Consider the following 16902-nt stretch of genomic DNA (forward strand, 5'->3'; position numbering starts at 1 on the left):
GGCAGGGGTGTTCGGTGATGAGGGCTAATGCATCCTGCAGTTTTTATTGGATGGGACAGGGGGTGCCGGCCCCTCGCTTAGGGTAGGGAGCAGAGGAGAGGGGGACGGGTATCTTCAGTCTCAGCCTCCTCTCCCTCGCACACATACAGCAGCTCCAGCTCACGCTGTCGCAGCTCCCCAGTATCCTCCAGATTCTCTGATAACCTGTGGCACAGAAAGGGGGTTTTGGGTATGCTGGCTTGTACCCCCGAGGCTGGCCAGGCATCCCACGGTGGGGGGGTGTCTTAGGCCCTGCTGGGGCGCCCAGCCAGGCTGGGGGACGCAGGGGCCAGCAGCGAGGGGCCGGGCAGGGGTCCTGCCACGGGAAGTGCTGCCGGCAGGATGTTTATCCAGCAGCTGGCTGGGAGCTGTGCTACAGCTGGAGCAGCTCAGGATGGAGGGAGAGGGGTCTGGCAGCCTCCCCGGGGCAGGATTGGGCCCCAGAGCCGGGGACCTACCTCTGTGCCTGCTGCTGGGCCCGTGTCTCTTCATCCTCCTCCCTGTCGTAGAGCACGGTGTGGCCACACAGGAGCATGGTCACGGTCCAGCCATGTGTCCTCTGCAAGAGGCAGGTATCAGGATCTGGCCCTGCACCCCACCAGGGTGACCTGATTGGGTGCTGTCTGCACTGGGCTCACCTGAAGCCAGTCCAGCACCTCTTGCACTGTTGCCTCCTGCCCATCTGTGCCAACTGCCTGCATCTCCAGCCGGTCCCAGCAGTTCCACTCTCTCCCGCCGTACTGCAAGGGGGAGCACAGGGTAGCAGCCGGCACTGGCACCCAGCATCCCGGCTGCCCATGCCCATGGGGCAGGGCCTGGTGGAGCACGAGGGCTGGGGTACAGCAGGGCGGGCAAAGGGACCAGTCTGAGGGCAGGGGGACGAGGGCACCGTTGGTGGACCAGGGGCAATGGGGGATGCAACTGTCTCCCCAGCGCTGCTGAGGTCCAGAGGCACTGAGCTGCCACCCCCCTGGCACCGCTGGGTCTAGGAGGCAATAAGAGCACTGCCAACCACCCCCACCCCCCTCCCCGTACCCCCAAGGTCCGGGGACAGTGGGGGGCACCTCCATCCCCTCAGCACTGCAGGGGCCAGGGTTGGCGTGGGGCCAGCACTGCCCCAGCCCCAGGCCAGGAAGGGCGCACAAAGGGCCATTGAAGTGCTGCCCAGCCCCACACAATCACCTCTTCTCATACCCGCAGCCCCCTGACCCCGGCTCCGGCCCGAGGGGGCCAGCGAGGTGCCAGCCTTAGGGCCAAGTGCTGGATGCGGCCCCACACCGTCTGGCACGGCTGCCCTGCCATCTGCCCTCACCGCAGGCAGCACCAGCCCCTGCCTGGCCCTGGCCTCGGCCCCGCTCGGGAAGGGGTGTTCGCACCTGGCCACTCTCCCCTCCTGCCTTCTGTTGCCTTCTCACCGCCTGCCTTCTGCTGCCTGCACTTACCCCACCAGGGTGGAAAGTGCTTAACCCCATCCTCACCGGGGTGGCGACTGCCCAGCAGTGGGAATGCCACCGTCCGTCCCAGCACCCCGGAAAGTGCATCCCTCTGGCTGAGGCTGCCCCTCAGGGTGGGCTCCCCTGCCCCCTGTGGGACCACGGGTCACTTCAAGCGGGCCTGGGGGGCACACACTCCCACTGCAGCCAAGTGGCTGGGTGTGAAACGTCACACCAGGCATCCTCGGCGCGGGACACAGAGGTGCTGGGCGCTGCTGCGGGGACCCAAGGGCACAGCCAGCCCCAGCAGCATCCTCCACCCAGGGATGGCGCCAGCCTGGCCCACCATGGCCGGGGCGGCACAGGGCTGGCAGCCGGTGGGATGCGGGGCGCGGGGCAGCCGTGGGGCGGCTGAAGCGGTGTGGGAGCTGGTGCGAGGCCGGGGAAGCGCCTCCCGCCCCCTCTTCCTGCCCCCGGCCCGGGGCCCCCCGGGCCAATCTGGTTCCAATCGGCGCTTCCTGCCGCGCCGGAAGGGCTGCGCACGCCATAAACCCCCAGACAAAGGGGCCTCTATCGCCCAGACGGTCCCAACCTGGGCCTGCCCCCGCCCCCGCGCTCCCTCCCCGGCGCAGCGGCTGCTGCCGGCCCCCCGCCGCCGGGACCCCCGGCCCCGCTCCCCCCGGCCGCCCCTCCGGCCCCGTGCCAGCTGCGCTCCGGCTGCTGCAGCTGGTTTCCATAAGCCAGATGTGAGGCTGCTGCGGCCCCTGCCCCTGGCTGCGGGGCTCGCTGTGGGGCCCGCTGTGGGGTGGCGGGGCCGCCTCAGCCCCACGGGAGCCCCCGAACACCCCGGCTGGGCCCAAAGCTGGGGTGAGCGCCAGGGGAAGGAGCTGGGTCCTCACTGCCCGACAGCGCGTCCGGCCCACCGCGACACCCGCGCCCATTTCCAGAGCCCCCCAGCCAGGGCTGCCCCCTTGCTCCTGGGCTCCCCTGGCACCACCCCACAGTGGCTGGGGCACCCCGAGACCCTGGGCATCTCCCACCTGCCCCACCCCGCGGAGAGGGTCCTACCCGGTAGGTGGGGGGCGGCAGGGGCTGGATGCGGAGCAGCAGGCAGTCGGACAGGCAGAAGTTGCTGTTGCGGTAGCAGCTGAGGTCCTGGCACCCCCACACCAGTTTGTAGACCTCCAGGCATGCCAGCCCAGCCACGGCTGCTGTGGTGGTGATGATGGCAGGCACGATCCGCCCCGCAATCCGCTTGCTCTGAGGACAGGAGGAGTGTCACTAGTTGCCCTGCATGGGACAGGGACCCCCAGCGCCAAGGGCTGCCCCTCTCACCGTCAGCCAGTTGGCAGGGGGGATGCCATAGTTCTCTGCACGCAGGTTGGATGCTGCTGTGATGAAGTCCACGTGGATGTCATTGTCCTGTGAGGAAAGACCATGGGGACATCAACATCCCATGGGGACATCAACCCCCCTGAGCTGAGTAAGGCCACCTGCCCAGCCCTGTGTACCTTCTCAAAGTAGATGGGCTCCATCAGGGGCACTCGCACCTCCTCACCGCCTACCAGCTCCTGCCTTTGCTGCACCAGGTCCTGAAGGAGCTCCGCCAGCCCACCATGGTCTGGGGGCACAGGGATGCCTGGGGTGGTGCCCCTGTACCGTGGCACTGCAGGGTTCACAGCACAGTGCTCACCCCACCCCACCCCCCCCCCGCCTCAATCCAGGTTCTCCTGTGGGCTGAGGCAGGGATGAGCAGCCCCACCTCCACCAGGCTGGGCCCAGGGACCTGGGGACATGCCTGGGGGAACCTGGGTGCTCAGGAAGCCTCACCCGCAGGCATCCGTGCCTCCTCCTGCTCCTCTGTGAGGGGGATGTGGAGCCCCTCCTGGGGCACGAAGGGTGGCAGGACCATGCTGCGGAGGATGGTCTGGGCGGCTGCCCGGTCTCTGCATGGTGGCACCTTGTGTGCTTGCGCAAAGAGGTGGGCAGCGGCCAGGATGTACTCCAGGTGGGTGTCCTGCAGGGCAGAGTGGGGCCCGTGGGCACCTTGCTGGGGTGGTCCACAAGCCCATGTGACCAAAGGCTGCCTGCACTGCCATGAGCAGGCAGAGGAGCCTGGCTCTGCCCTGAGGTTGAGATGGAGGTACTTCTCCTTCTCTAGCCACAGAGCACACCCGTGCTGTCCCCAGCAGCGTCCTTGTTGACTGGGGGACAGGGACAGACGCAGCCCAGGATGAGGCAGCCCTGGACAGCCCGTGGCAGATGGAGCATGACTACAGTCTGGCATCCACTGCACCCCCAGCACAGGCATGGCTCTCCCCGGTAAGGGACCCCACTGCTCTCCCCGGCACTCACGTTGTCAGGGTTGAATGTCAGTGGATAGGGACAGGTCCTATCCCCTGCCCAGAAGGGGACACCAGGGCTGGTTTCCTGGCACAAGGAGAGCAGAGTCAGGCCCAGGGACAAGTCCCGCTGGCTGCGGCCAGGCAGCTGGCAGAGGGGAGAGCTTGCGGGGGGTGGCAGCCCCATGGGTGCCAGGCTCACGTGCTCCGGGGGGAAGGTGTGCAGCAGCTGGGTGATGGCATCGTGGTAGCAGCTCTGCCAGTGCCGGCGGGCCCAGCGCACGCAGTCCTGCCAGTCCCGTGGCCGCTCCTGCAGGCTCCCCTGCACTTGCTGCAGGACCTCCAGGGCCTTCGCTGCTGGCAGCTGCTCCAGGAAAGCTGGGTCTCTGCAAAAAACAGGCGCTGCTGGTGCTGGCCCGGGAGCCATCCCATGGGACACCTGGGCAGGACACGGTGGTCTGTCCCACTCTCTCCATGCCTGGCAGAGGTGGCAGCACCCCAGCAGGGCTGGCAGCCTCTCTCCCAGCGCTACTCCCCAAAGCCCACTCACTCCATGAACTGGCTGACATGCTCCGCGGGCAGCTGGAAGAGCCCCTCAAACTCATCACGGGCCCACTGCAGAGGGGGAGTGGGTACTGAGCACCGGGACCCCTTCCTTACGCCCCTTGGCCCAAGCCCAGCAGGTAGGAGAGGCCGTGATGGGGCCAGGGCCAGCAGCAGAGCTCAGGCTGCCAGCAGGAAGCAGCTGGAGCCGTATCCTGCCCCGTGGCCCACCGCCGGGCTGCGGCCAGAGTGGGAAACGGGAAAGGAAGACAAAGGTCCCGGTGCCTCCTCACTGGGTGCTGGGGCCAGCGTGGCACAGCCTACCTGCAGTGTGTGCTGGATGGTGCGGGGAAAGTACCGCAGGGTGCAGACAGGGAAGGTGCCATTCCCCGGGGTGCCAGCTGGCCCCAGTGGCTTGGTCAGGGGGGGCACCATGGCCAGCACGTTCCCCCGTGCTCCCTCTGTGCCAGAGTCCAGCAGTGGCGTGAGGCAGCGAAGGCAGCGGCTCTCCAAGTAGGCACCTGCAGGGAGCCAGGGGTGCTGGGGAGCTGGGGGGCACATCCAGGGGCTCAGCCCCTTTCTTCTCCCCAGCACTCACGGGCCTCCAGTGTGTCCAGGGCGCTGGCGACGCCATCCAGGCGCCGGAAGAAGTTGTCCCCATAGAAGGGCTCAGTGACAGGTCCCACCTGGTTCTGGTGAGCCGTCACCCTGACATCAGGGTTCATGCGCCGCACGGCCTCTGCAGCCACCACCGACTTCGGCCTCTGCCAGGTCAGAGAGGGGGTGGGCAGCTCTCCTCCACCCCACAGCCCCGGGGAGTCCCCAGGACAGCCAAGGTGCCCTTTGGGGAGAGCTCAGCCCCCACCCCGCGGTGTCTCACCGATATATCTGCTGAGCGGTAGAGGAGCTGCCGATGGAGGTTGGAGAGGGCGACAGTGTCCATGTCAGTGACAGTGAGGTCCCCACCTGGCCCCGCCGCCAGCCCCATCATGGCAAAGTTTTTCAGCAGCTCGCAGCCAACTGCGCCGGCTCCCACCTGCCGGGGCAGAGCGGCTGCAGCTCCCCACACACTGGCCGGCCGCTCCACAGCCTCTCCAGGCACCGCAGCACCTGCCCCGGCTCACCACCAAGTACTTCTGGCAGCCCAGCTGCTCCTGGAAGGCAGCCCCGAAGACAGCGATCTGGCCATCATAGCGGGAGCCCCTCTGCCGGGATAGAGGAGCCGCGTGAACAAAGGTGGCTACGCCACCCCCGGCACCCAGGAAGGGCTCGGCACATGCTCTCACCGGGGCGCAGTCCTCCTCCGCCAGCTGCGCGGCCCCCTCCAGCCCCAGGCACTCCAGGGCGTCGAAGTACAACCACTGGTCCAGGGGCAGGAACTTCCCAGTGATGGCCTGGGGTGAACAGGGCCGTCAGCGGGGTCCCCTGTACCCCAGCCCCGCTGCCTGGCCCAGCGTCCCCAGGCAGGCAGCAAGTGCCCTCTCGTGGTCACCCAAGGCCACCGGACAGCTGTGCGGAGCTTGACCAGTGGGACCCCAGAGCCAGGATCCCCGTCTCGCTCACCTTCAGCGCTTCCTGGGCTGCCAGGGCCCCAACGACGGCAGCCACGGGGCACAGGTCCCCCGCACTCACGCTGGCAAAGGCTCGCACGACGTCCTCGTCCAGGGGACCTTGCTGCACTCCCAGGCTCCGTGCCAGCTCCAGCACCCTCTCGGCATCTGCCTGCGGGCAGAGGGGCGAGGGCAGCCCCGGCAGGGTGGCGGGGGACCGCAGGGGCCAGGCAGAGGCAGAAAGAGGACTCACCGGCACCCTGGGCCGGGGCAGGCGGCCCTGCTCCCTGCGGAAAGCGTGCAGGGCCTGGAAGGCGGTGTGTAGGCTGCGGCTGCGTGGCAGCTCCTCAGGACTTGCCACCCGGATCTTGGGCTCTGCCAGTGACTGGCACAGGGGCTCCTGCCGGCGCAGCGCCAGGACTCAGCAAGTGCTTCCCTGGGGCCGGGGACACGGCTCGGCGCGGGGTGCCCCAGCCCGGGCAGCAGCACTGGGGGCCGAGGGGGGACTTACATAGGAGTGCACCTGGGGCAGCCGCACCTGCGAAACCAGCCCCCCGCGGCAGTAGGGTGAGAACGAGCTGGTGTCGTTGATCTCCAGCCTGAAGGCATCTGGGGATGAGAGGGGGGCTGACATCATGGTCACTGCCCTGGACCTGGTGAGTTCCCCAACCCTAGGCCAGGGCAGCCAGGACACCCTGGGTGGCTCACCCAGCACACGCACGGGGACGGGCTCCTGGCCGTTCAGCTCAACCATCCCCTCCACTCCAGAAAACGTCACCAGGTCACCATCGCAGAAAAGGTGGCCATGGCTGTCCTCTGTTCCCATGCATGTCACCACGCCTGGGTTGCCCTGAGAAGGGGAAGGGATGTGAGGATGGGGGACTGGACCCAGGTGGCACAAAGCCACTGGAGGAGGCAGCGGCATTTCAGGGGAGCCTGCTGAGGCTGCCCTACCTGGGAGATGTGCTGCACAGTGGCACACAGTGGGTCCCCTTCTGCTGGGTCATCAACAATGAAGTGCTTCCCAAAGTCGCAGAACAGCTGCCTGGAGAGGACCGATGGGGTTTTGCTGGAGGTGTCACCTCGCCAAGCCGCCCAAGCACTGCCAGGTCCTGCCTGGGCTGAGCAGCCCCGCCAGTGGGATGGGAACATGGGCTGCAGAGCTGGGGGCTCTGGGGACAAGGTGAGCCAGAGCCAGTGGCAGGACCGTGGGGCAGACGCCTTACCCTGCCAGCCCCTTGGCATCAGCCACGATGAAGCAAATGCCCTGGGCATGGCAGAAGTCCCCAACACGGAGCTGCTCCTCCAGCGGTGACTCGGTCAGCACCACCACCTGCACCGGGCCTGTCAGTAGGCACTGCCATCCTGGGGTGTCCCCAGGGTGCAGGGGCATGGGCTCACCTGAAAGGAGGTGAGGAAGTCCTCCAACAGCTCCCCGGTGTAAGCAGCCACCACCACGCGGGGGTTCAGATCGGCCAGGGCCCGCTGGGATGCCTCGGCACGGTTCTGGCCTATATCATTCTCCCCAAGGAGGAACTGCAGGATGGGCACATGGCAAGGCACCCCGTGGGTTTGTGGTGCTGCTCGCCACAGTGGGGTGCTCCACAGGGCCCTGTCTGCACTGGTGGGGGGGCCCCTGCTGAGGACCACACCTGTGACATGGGACGCCCCATGGGCCCTACCCATGACACTGAGGGGCACCCAGGGCCATACCCATGACAGAGACCTCCCTTTCCACACTCCTTACCAGGATGCCCAACCTCTATGGGCATCCCCCACTGGGAGAGCCCCCCATCTCATACCCACACCTGCAACAGAGATCCCCCAGCAACCACACCCATTACTGGGACCCTCACCTGCACCCCTACCCAGTACTGGGACCCCCACCTGTACCTGTTACCATTGCCAGGTCCCCACCTGTACCCATTATGGGGACCCCCATCCATACCTGTACCCATTACTGGGAACCCTGTCTGTACCCGTACCCATTAATGGGCCATCTACCCATACCCCCACCCATATCTGTACCTGTTACCGGGACCCTCCCCCATACCCATTACCAGGACCCCCGCCCACACCCGTACCTGTTACCGGGACCCTCGCTCGTACCCGTACCCATTACCCATTACCGGGACCCCTTCCCGTACCCGTTACCGGGATCCCTGTTGGTGCCTACACCCAGGCTCCCCACCTGTACCTGCACTCGCTGCTTGCCTCCCTGCTCGTACCCGTTACCGACCCCCTCACCCGTACCTGTCCCTGTTACGGGCCCCCCCGCCCGGCCCCGCCGGTACCTGGTGGGCGCGGTCGGCAGTGCAGGCGGTGCCGCGGTCGTGCAGGACGACGCGCCCGGTTCCCGCCAGCACCAGCGCCGCCGCCACCTGCGCTCCGGTCCCGCGCAGCCCCGACACCAGCACCGCCGCCCCGGCCAGCCGCCGCGCGCCGCTGCCCAGCACGTACCTGCGGGGCAGGGACCGTCAGCGGGGCCGCAGGGCCCAGGGACCCACCCCACCGCCCCCCCGGCCCGGCCCGGCGGCGGGACGCACAGCTGCCGCGAGTACATGCGCTCCTCCGCGCCGCTGCCCGCCATGGCGACCCCGCCCACCGCTCAGGCCACGTGCCCAGGGAGGGCCCGCCCCGTGCAGGCCCCGCCCACCATGAAGGGCCCACCCCAAAGGCCTCCCGTGGAGGCCCCGCCCACCATTCAAGCCCTGCCCCCCACAGGCCCCGCCCCCGCAGGCAGCGGCGCGCCCGGCGCAGCCATGGCGGCGGCGATGGGCTGGCAGGCGCCGTGGCGGGCGCTGGGCGCGCTGGGCCGGGAGCTGGCGGCCGAGTGGGCGGCGCAGGACGTGCGGGCCGCGCTGTGCCAGCTGCTGCTGCTCTGGCTGGGCCTCAGCCTGCTGGGCGTCCGCCTGGCCTGGCGCGCCTACGGCGGGGCGGTGGCCGCGCTCTGCTACCGGACGGGGCCCTCCGCCCGCCGGCCCCCGGGCACCGGGCTGGGCCCCGGCCCCGCCTCCGGCCCCGGGCCCGCCCGGCCCCGCGCACACTCCCTCTCCCCCGCCGGCCCGGCCGGACGCAACGGCGCCGCCGAGCGGCACTGCCCGCCCCGGTGAGTCTCGACCGCTACCGGGGCCGCAACCACCGCCCCGCGCCGCGGCCTCCCCGCCGCCCTGCCCGGCCCCAGCAGCACCCCCGGCCCGGCCCGGCCCTGTGCGTCCCGGAGAGCGTCCGCCGGCTCACGGCACCGGCTCGGTGCTCCCCAGTGCGCACCCCCCAGCTCTGCCCCGAACCAGTACACCCCGGCAAGCGCTGCCCAGCCCTGCCGGCCCCCGGGAGCAGGCGGGTGCCACAGCGGTGTGCCGTGCCCGGGTGCCATGCCCAGGTGCCACAGCGGGGTGCCATGCCCAGGTGCCACAGTGGGGTGCTGTGCCTGGGTACCAGAGCAGGGTGCCACAGCGGGGTGCTGTGCAAGGGTGCCACAGCAGGCGCTACAGTGGGGTGCTGTGCCTGGGTACCAGAGCAGGGTGCTGTACCTGGGTGCCACACTGGGATGCCACAGCAGGGTGTCATGGCCACGTGCCACAGTGGGGTGCTGTACCAGACCCTCTCACGCTGCCCCTCTCTTGCAGGGAGGGCCCAGCCACAGAGCCAGCGAAGACGCACCGGGAGTGAGGAGCACCAGGACCGCCGCGTACTGCCCATGCCATTAAAGTGCTGTGCCACCCCTTGCTTTGGCACCCATCGCCGTCACTGGAGAAGAGGCCAGGAGAGTGGGGCAGGGGCTTTATTGGGGCCGGGGCACCATGCCCATGGCGGGCACTGGCCTCATTTGGCCATGTAGTACTGGGTGGGCACAAAGGGCATCTTGGTGACGACTGCTGGATGCTGCTTCTTCCGCACCTCGACGGCGAGTGCGGTGCCAGCCCGGCTGTGCGCTGCCTCCACGTAGCCCATGGCGATGTTCTTGCCCAGGGAGGGCGAGGGGCAGCCGCTGGTCACAGTGCCTGGGGACACAAGGACATGGGGAGGTCAGGGGGGGCTGGGGCTGCCAGCCCCCTCCTCTGCCACAGGTGCAGCTGGGGGCCATGCCCATGCCAGCCCTGCCACCCCCACCTACCCACAGGCGTGCCCTTGGGGCCCAGGATCACCATGTGGGGCCGTATGGGGGGTCCCACTGATGTCAGCCCCACGCGCTTGCGTTTCGGCTTCTCTTTCACTTGTGCCATGATGATAGCCGCACCGGGGAAGTCCATGGCTGTGCGTCGCCGCTTCCCTGTGGGGCAGAGATGGGTGAGGGGAGGTCATGTCTGCCTGGTCCTCATGCCCCACCCAGGACCGTGGGGACACCTCAGCCCTCTGCCCGCTCTGAGGAGGTGGGGGTGGCTGTGGCCCTGACCTACCCAAGGTCCACAGCAGCCCGGCCTCAGCAGGTGTGGTGGTCTCATCGATGTCGTTGCCATAGAGGCAGAGCCCGGCCTCCAGGCGCAGGCTGTCCCTGGCCGCCAGCCCCGCCGGCCACACCTCGGGGACATGCAGCAGCCGCTCGGCCAGCTCCACCGCCTGCCCTGCAGGCACTGAGATCTGCAGGGGGACACAGGCAGGGTCAGCAGGGCATGGCCCTCCCCTCCCTTGGTACTGTGGTGGTGCTGTTAGAGCTCCCAGGGTACCTCTACACCATCCTCGCCGGTGTAGCCGCAGCGCGTGACCCGGCAGCCTGGCACGCCAAAGACTGTTGTGGTAATGCTATTCATGAAGGAGAGCTTGGCTAGGTCATCCGACAGCCCTGCCTGCAGCACCCGTGCCATGGAGGGACCTGGGAAAGCAGGTGGCTCTGGGAGACAGCAGTGTTTGGGGAAGGGAGGGATGCGGGGAGGGCACTGATGTCCATTGCACAAGGACTCGGAGGAGGGCAGGCCTGCGTGGGGCCCCCCACTACCTTGCAGAGCCAGCAGCGCGTTGTCCGACACTTCCAGATGAATGTCACTGCCGGCGGCCTGCAGCTCCGCTGCTCTGCCCTGCCAGGGTGACAGTGGGCTGCTAGCATGGGGGCCAGGCCAGTGCCAGCCCTGCATGTGGCCACAGCTACCTTACCCCACGCAGCCACAGATGTCACTGAAAGGTGGGAGGACTCATTCCCACCACATGTCCCCACCTCCCGTGGGGCTCGGGCAGCCCCGTACCCTCATAATGGCCAAGTCCTTGTCAGCGCAGCCAGCATTGGACACCACGTAGAGGTGATCTTCTGATGTGTTGGTGACAATGAGGTCATCCACGATGCCACCCCTCTCGTTGGTGAGCAGTGTCAGGGTGCCCTGCAGGATGTGGCCCTTAGGAGCACGGGCAGGCTGCCTGCCTGTCCCCCCCGGGGTGTCCCTGGGGACCTCTGACCCTGCCGGACGCTTGGTGCCGCCAGTGCCCCGTACCTGTCCCGGCTTCAGCTCGGCGATGTCCCCCACCACCAGGCTCTCCATGAACCTGACACGGTCCCGGCCGTACACCCGCGTCTGGAAGGGGGCAGGGAGGGGGGTGAGGCGGTGCGGGTGCCCTCCCGGCCCCAGCCCCCCCTCCCGCCCCGGCTACCTGCGGCATGTGCGAGACGTCGAAGAGCGAGCAGTGGCGGCGAGTGTGCAGGTGGGACTGGAGGTGGCCCTGCCCGTAGTGCAGCGGCAGGCTCCAGCCGGCAAACGGCACCATCCGCCCGCCGCGGGACCGGTGCAGGGCGTCCAGCGGCGTCCGCTTCAGCCCCGCCGCCGCCTCGGTCCCCCCGGGCGGCGCCCCGCCGGCCCCGCTCAGCGGCGCGGAGCCCGGGGGGCGGCGGGGTAGCGCGGCGCGACAGCCCGCCCGCAGCATCCTCCCTCCCGGCACGGCCCGGCACGGCCCCGGGGCGCCTGGGACATGGAGTCCGCCCGGCCCCCGCCCCGCCCCCGCGCTCGGGCCCGCCTCCCCCGCCGCCGACCCGGGGGGATGCTGGGTGCGGGTCCTGCCCGTGCTCGGCCATTAGCCCCCATCCCCGCCCCCCCCCCCCCCCCCCGCCCCCCCCGCCGAGAGACAGGCAGGCACAGGCCGGACCGACGTAGCAGCTTTTAGTCGTGCCCGAGGCTCTCCCGGCCCCTCCTCGGCCCCCCGAGCGTGGGGGGCGCCGGCCCAGCACCCCCTGGTCTGCGGGAGCCTCGCGGCGCAGAGGTGCGGGCCGGGGGGTGCCAGGCTCTGCCTGCAACGGCAAGAGCAGAGCCAAGAGCAGAGCCATGGCAGCTGCGGGGCACCGGCCTTGGAGAGGCCTGCAGGGGGCTCCGGGCTGGCAGCGCTGCCCACCGCTGCCAGAGTGCAGGAGTCAGGGAAGGGGCACGGGGAGAGCCTGGAGCCCCTCCCGGGGCCACAGGGACAAAGGCCGATGCGCAGTGCAGGAGTCCACTGGAGTCCCGGGAGCACGGAAGAGGCAGCTCCCTCCGGCCGGCACCAGCGGGGCTCACGTGTAGGAAAGCAGGTTGATATCGTAGCAGCCATCCACCTGGAAAAGAGAGCAGCCGTTGGTCCCTGCACAGCACCATCGCTCTGCCGGGACACCCCATCCCGCTGGGAGGGCTCTGCCAGCGACGCGGCGAGGCCAGAGCCCCAGTGAGCAGGGTGCTGGGACTCACGTCAAAGCGCCCGATGCGGGCAGCTGCCTGGCGAGCCCGGATCACCTCCGTCAGCACCCACATTTGCTGGACCTCTGTTGACACCTTCTCCGGGTCAGGGAGCTCCTGGAAAGAAGCAGGCACAATGCTGCGGAGTGGGCATAGCCCAGATGGGCTGGGTCACCCCGGGCTTGGGCAGTGGTGGGGCTGGATGGCTGTGCCCCCTGGGGAGACAGGCACTATTGTGATAGTGCCCACACTCCCAGCCTGCTGGTGATTTCCCAACACGCAGCAAGCAGGGCCCTGTGCTCCAGGAAAACAAGCAGCTGAGGAAAGAGGTGACCCTGAGCCCCAGGTGCCATGGTGCCGACACAGCCCGTCCCTGCTGGCAGGTGTCCAGGGGGAGGACAGAAAACAGATTACTGGCTAATGATTAAAAACGTAATCATGCAGTCCAGAGTTTCTCAACAGCCTCCCTCTACGGCGCTCCCCAGGTTTGGTGACAGAAACCCCGCAGCAGGTGCGGGTTCACCCCAGGAACCTTTAGCCAGGCGGGACTCGCAGGCTCAGCAGCAACTCTCCAGGCTGGGGCGAAGTTCTGTGCTGCTGCTCCCCTGCCCGGCCCTGCCCATGGCACTGAGCTGCTGGTGGGTGCCTCGTGGTGTTGCTGGGAACAAGCCCAGAGTAACCCCAGCATCTCCCCCAGACCACCCCTTGCCAAGGGGACGTGATCCAAGCGATCAGCAAGGGACCAGGGTGTCCTCTCCAGCCTGCCAGACAGCTGGGCAGGGACTGGAGCTCCCAGACCTGCCGGGGCTGGCAGAAGCCTTGATGCCGACACAGCTTAAGCTCTGTAGCACCGAAGCCTGGCAGCAGAACTGCCGCGGAGGTGCCGGGTGGTGTGGCAGCCGGCTCCTACGGGCAGCACCAGTGGCTGATTCAGCAGGTTTCTGTGGACCAGCCAGCTGCCCACCCCTGCCCTGCTCTGTCTGGACTTTGCTCACCGAAGGCTGCCGGCCAGGCAGATGTGACTTGCAAGCCGTAAACAAGTGCCACGGCTGTGACCTCCCTCTACCCACGTGCCCTGCTCCCCAGAGCGCACCCTCTGTAAAGCGCTGGGGACCAGCCAGGCCACCCTGCCCCCATACACCCCACGTGCTGGCTGAGCGATGCTGCATACCCATTGCTCCCATGGGGATGTTCCTGTCCCCCGACTAGAGGGCAGGTAGACGTCACCTCAAATCACACATCCTCATGGAGCTATTTTCCTTCCGAATGCTGCAAACTACTCCCAGCACAAGACGGGTTATTCTGGGGCTCCACAGCTATTTCTGGTGGAGGCCTGGGGCTGACAGGGCATGGATGGAGCCGGCAACCTCAAAGGGGATGCTCACGCCCACAGCTGGCACCCTGCACAGGTCCCTTCTTCCCCCTAATACCTCACAGCGGGGCTCACTCACCCCGTGCAGGCTGGCTGGCAGCTCCGGAGGGGTCAGCTGGGAGAGCCAGGAGGGGAAATCCTTCTGGGGGCTCTGAAACAGATCCAGAGGGTCACACAAGCGTATCCCCAATCCCACCTCCCTCTCACACCATGCAGAGTTCTGTGGTTTGGAGCCCACCCGTATTTATATTGCTATGGATATGTGTCACTTTACCATCATTAAAGGGAATTTTGTAATTTTGTCTTTTGAGTGGCTGTTTGTAACCCATGATTTGTTGCAGCAATCTCCACTTCTGTTCTGCTCCTCAGATAAACATCCACCTCTGAAATGAGCAGGACTGGGCCCAGCCAGAACAGTCCCTCCCCTGGCCCCCGGCAGGACCCCAAATTCCCCAGTGGACAAGGACTTGGACCCACACTCATGTCCTCTGGAGGGAGCCTAAAGCCCCTGGAGCTGCAGGGAGCAATGCCAGGTGCAGGGCTGGAGATGGTAGCCTGTCCTGGACCCCCCGCCTGCACCGGGCAGGAAGGGCAGCATTGGCACCTGCTCACCTTTTGTCCGGGGGGAAAAATCTGCAGCTCCTCAATGGTGAAATGGAGCCAGACTGGGGAGGGCTGCCGCAGGATGAATCGCACTGCTGTCACCTGGTCCATGTCACACAGCATCTGCCGGGGCAAGGATGGGGCTGTCACCACAGGGGCTGGCATTGCTCCGGGGCAGCTTTGGGAATTTCCTCCAAAACCAACCCCAACCCACCCCAGATGTAAGGAGCCTGAAGGGAACATCAGCTCACAGGTGGCTGTCTGGGCTGAGCGGGGCACGGGCAGGCCCAGCACAGGGACCCTTGCTGCTGGGAAGGGCTGGCAGGAGCAGGAGAGGCATCGCAGGGGCCAGCCGGCCCACCGCTGCCGTGGAGACGTGGTGGGGCATCAGCACAGGACCCCAGAGACCAGGAGCCATCCTAGGGTGCGGGCAAAGGTGGGTGAGCCCCAGAGGCGTGGGTGATGCTGCGGCCAGCGGCCAGCCATGCAGACCTGGTGGCGGCGGAGGGAGAAGTAGTCCTGGGAGCCCTCCTCAGTGTGCGGGCAGGGCATCAGGCGGTAGTCCCGCAGGCAGGTCACCCAGCGGCGGGGGCCGGCAGGGCCGAGGCGCTGCACCCGCACGCTCAGGAAGGCCGTGTAGAAGTTCCTGAAGACGATCTCCTGCACCTGCGGGACCGGCGGCCTCAGCCCCTGCACCAGCACCCCCCATAGTGGGGCCGGCACCGGCACCCCCCTGCCCCCATACTGGTATCAGCACCGGCACCCCCCATACCGGCACCGGCATACACCCGCCCCCACACTGGTACCAGCACCGGCATCCCCCCATACCGGTATCGGCACGGGCCCCCCACCCGCTACTGGGACGGGCCCCGGCACGCCCCTTGCCCCCGCCCCACACCGGCCCCGGGCCGCCGGCAGCATCCCGCCCCACACCGGTACGGGCGCTGCCCCGGCACTACCGGCACCGGCATCCCCCCGGTACGAGTACGGGCACGGGCACGGGCACCGCCCCCGCCCCTCCCCGTACTGGGGCCGCTGCCGCCCCCGGCATCCCCGCTCCTGCCCCGGCCCCGTCAGGGCACCCTCCGCCCCATTTCGGGCCCGCCCCCGCCCCCCGGCCCTCCCGCCCTGGGCCCGCCCCCGGCCCCCCCCCGCCCCGGGCCAGGCCGCCCCGCGCCGGGCCGCACTCACGTCGGCAGCGGCGCCGCGGGGGAGGCGGAGGTCGATGACGGCGACGCCGGGCCGCGCCGGCTCGGCCCCCCCGCTCAGCTGGAGCGCGGCGGCGGGGCGGGGGGCGCAGGGCAGCGGGGAACGGCCCGGCCCCGCGGGCGGCCCCGCCGCTCCCGACATGGCGGCGCAGCGCGGCCGCCCCTCCTGGGCGGGGCCGGCCCGGGCGCTGTGACGTCACGCGCCGCGCCGGCCGGAAGCGGGAGCCGCGCTCGCGCCAGCAGGGGGCGCCACACTCCCGCCCCCCGCCCGGCCGGGCCCGCGCCGCGGCGCTAGAGGCGGGGCTGTAGGGGAGCGCGCGGGGTGTCGAGCCCGTACGTGTCCTTACGCAGCGCGGAAACCGCCCCCGCCACGCCGAGAGCGGTGAGACCCGCCGGCACACCCGCCTCGCTCGCGGCGGGCCCCGGGGAGAGCCCCCGCCAGCAGCGGCAGGGCTCCGGCCTACCCAGCCGCTCGGCTCTGGCCACGGGCCCCCGGCCCACCCAGCCGCTCGGCCCCGGCCCACCCAGCCGCTCGGCTCTGGCCACGGGCCCCCGGCCCACCCAGCCGCTCGGCCCCAGCCCACCCAGCCGCTCGGCTCTGGCCACGGGCCCCCGGCCCACCCAGCTGCTCGGCCCCCGGCCCACCCAGCCGCTCGGCTCTGGCCACGGGCCCCTGGCCCACCCAGCCGCTCAGCCCCGGCCCACCCAGCTGCTCGGCTCTGGCCACGGGCCCCTGGCCCACCCAGCCGCTCGGCCCCGGCCCACCCAGCCGCTTGGCTCTCGCCACAGGCCCCCAGCCCACCCAGCTGCTCACCCAGCGCTGCAGCATGCCAACCCCCCAGGGAGGGGATGGGTATGGCCCTGGGGTGCACTGGGCCCCCCGCCACTGCCACACAGGAGTTATTTCTCCTCCCACACAGACCCTTAAAAGAATGCTCAGGGAAAACACAAAGTGGATCCACACTTGAAATGATTTAGCACGAAGGAGAGAAAAATAACATCTATGAACTAAAGGAAGAGGCAGCCAAGGGGCAGAAGGCAGCCAGGGGTGGCCCCACGGCTCAGACGAGCTGGGCCCAAGCAGGGCAGTGGGTCCCTGGGAGCTGGCACTCGGAAGCTAAGCTCATACAAACTGCTGGCAGCGGTACACCGGTTTTTAAGTCTTTTTTTAATAAAACAATTGGAG

General features: G+C 68.6%; 4 protein-coding genes across 4 annotated transcripts; 1 reads left to right on the forward strand and 3 right to left on the reverse strand.

Moving 5' to 3' along the window:
* Positions 1-25: 25 nt before the first annotated feature.
* Positions 26-8561, reverse strand: UBA7 (ubiquitin like modifier activating enzyme 7). The gene is made up of 24 exons (XM_055806028.1): positions 8454-8561; positions 8202-8367; positions 7309-7443; positions 7134-7240; positions 6862-6952; positions 6616-6757; positions 6419-6516; positions 6161-6307; positions 5921-6079; positions 5644-5751; positions 5482-5562; positions 5238-5393; positions 4956-5121; positions 4682-4878; positions 4365-4429; positions 4017-4200; positions 3828-3902; positions 3303-3489; positions 2984-3093; positions 2808-2894; positions 2541-2732; positions 678-779; positions 498-598; positions 26-204 (listed from the first exon to the last, which is right to left on the reverse strand). Exons 1-24 carry the CDS (start codon positions 8495-8497, stop codon positions 78-80), a joined length of 3027 nt encoding a protein of 1008 aa, XP_055662003.1. The 5' UTR covers positions 8498-8561; the 3' UTR covers positions 26-77.
* A 54-nt stretch (positions 8562-8615) lies between these two features.
* TCTA (T cell leukemia translocation altered) lies at positions 8616-9636 on the forward strand. The gene is made up of 2 exons (XM_055806030.1): positions 8616-9016; positions 9537-9636. Exons 1-2 carry the CDS (start codon positions 8670-8672, stop codon positions 9577-9579), a joined length of 390 nt encoding a protein of 129 aa, XP_055662005.1. The 5' UTR covers positions 8616-8669; the 3' UTR covers positions 9580-9636.
* Positions 9637-9675: 39 nt separating this feature from the next.
* AMT (aminomethyltransferase) lies at positions 9676-11798 on the reverse strand. The gene is made up of 8 exons (XM_005229936.4): positions 11488-11798; positions 11331-11411; positions 11088-11219; positions 10844-10922; positions 10575-10720; positions 10308-10488; positions 10025-10180; positions 9676-9911 (listed from the first exon to the last, which is right to left on the reverse strand). Exons 1-8 carry the CDS (start codon positions 11755-11757, stop codon positions 9733-9735), a joined length of 1224 nt encoding a protein of 407 aa, XP_005229993.2. The 5' UTR covers positions 11758-11798; the 3' UTR covers positions 9676-9732.
* A 175-nt stretch (positions 11799-11973) lies between these two features.
* Positions 11974-15895, reverse strand: NICN1 (nicolin 1, tubulin polyglutamylase complex subunit). Its single transcript, XM_055805481.1, has 6 exons — positions 15700-15895; positions 15001-15174; positions 14518-14631; positions 13985-14056; positions 12546-12650; positions 11974-12415 (listed from the first exon to the last, which is right to left on the reverse strand). The coding sequence occupies exons 1-6, from the start codon at positions 15856-15858 to the stop codon at positions 12374-12376; spliced, it is 666 nt and encodes a 221-aa protein (XP_055661456.1). The 5' UTR covers positions 15859-15895; the 3' UTR covers positions 11974-12373.
* Positions 15896-16902: the final 1007 nt, after the last annotated feature.

Source organism: Falco peregrinus, chromosome 5 (genome assembly GCF_023634155.1).
Source record: "Falco peregrinus isolate bFalPer1 chromosome 5, bFalPer1.pri, whole genome shotgun sequence".
Classification (NCBI taxonomy): domain Eukaryota; kingdom Metazoa; phylum Chordata; class Aves; order Falconiformes; family Falconidae; genus Falco; species Falco peregrinus.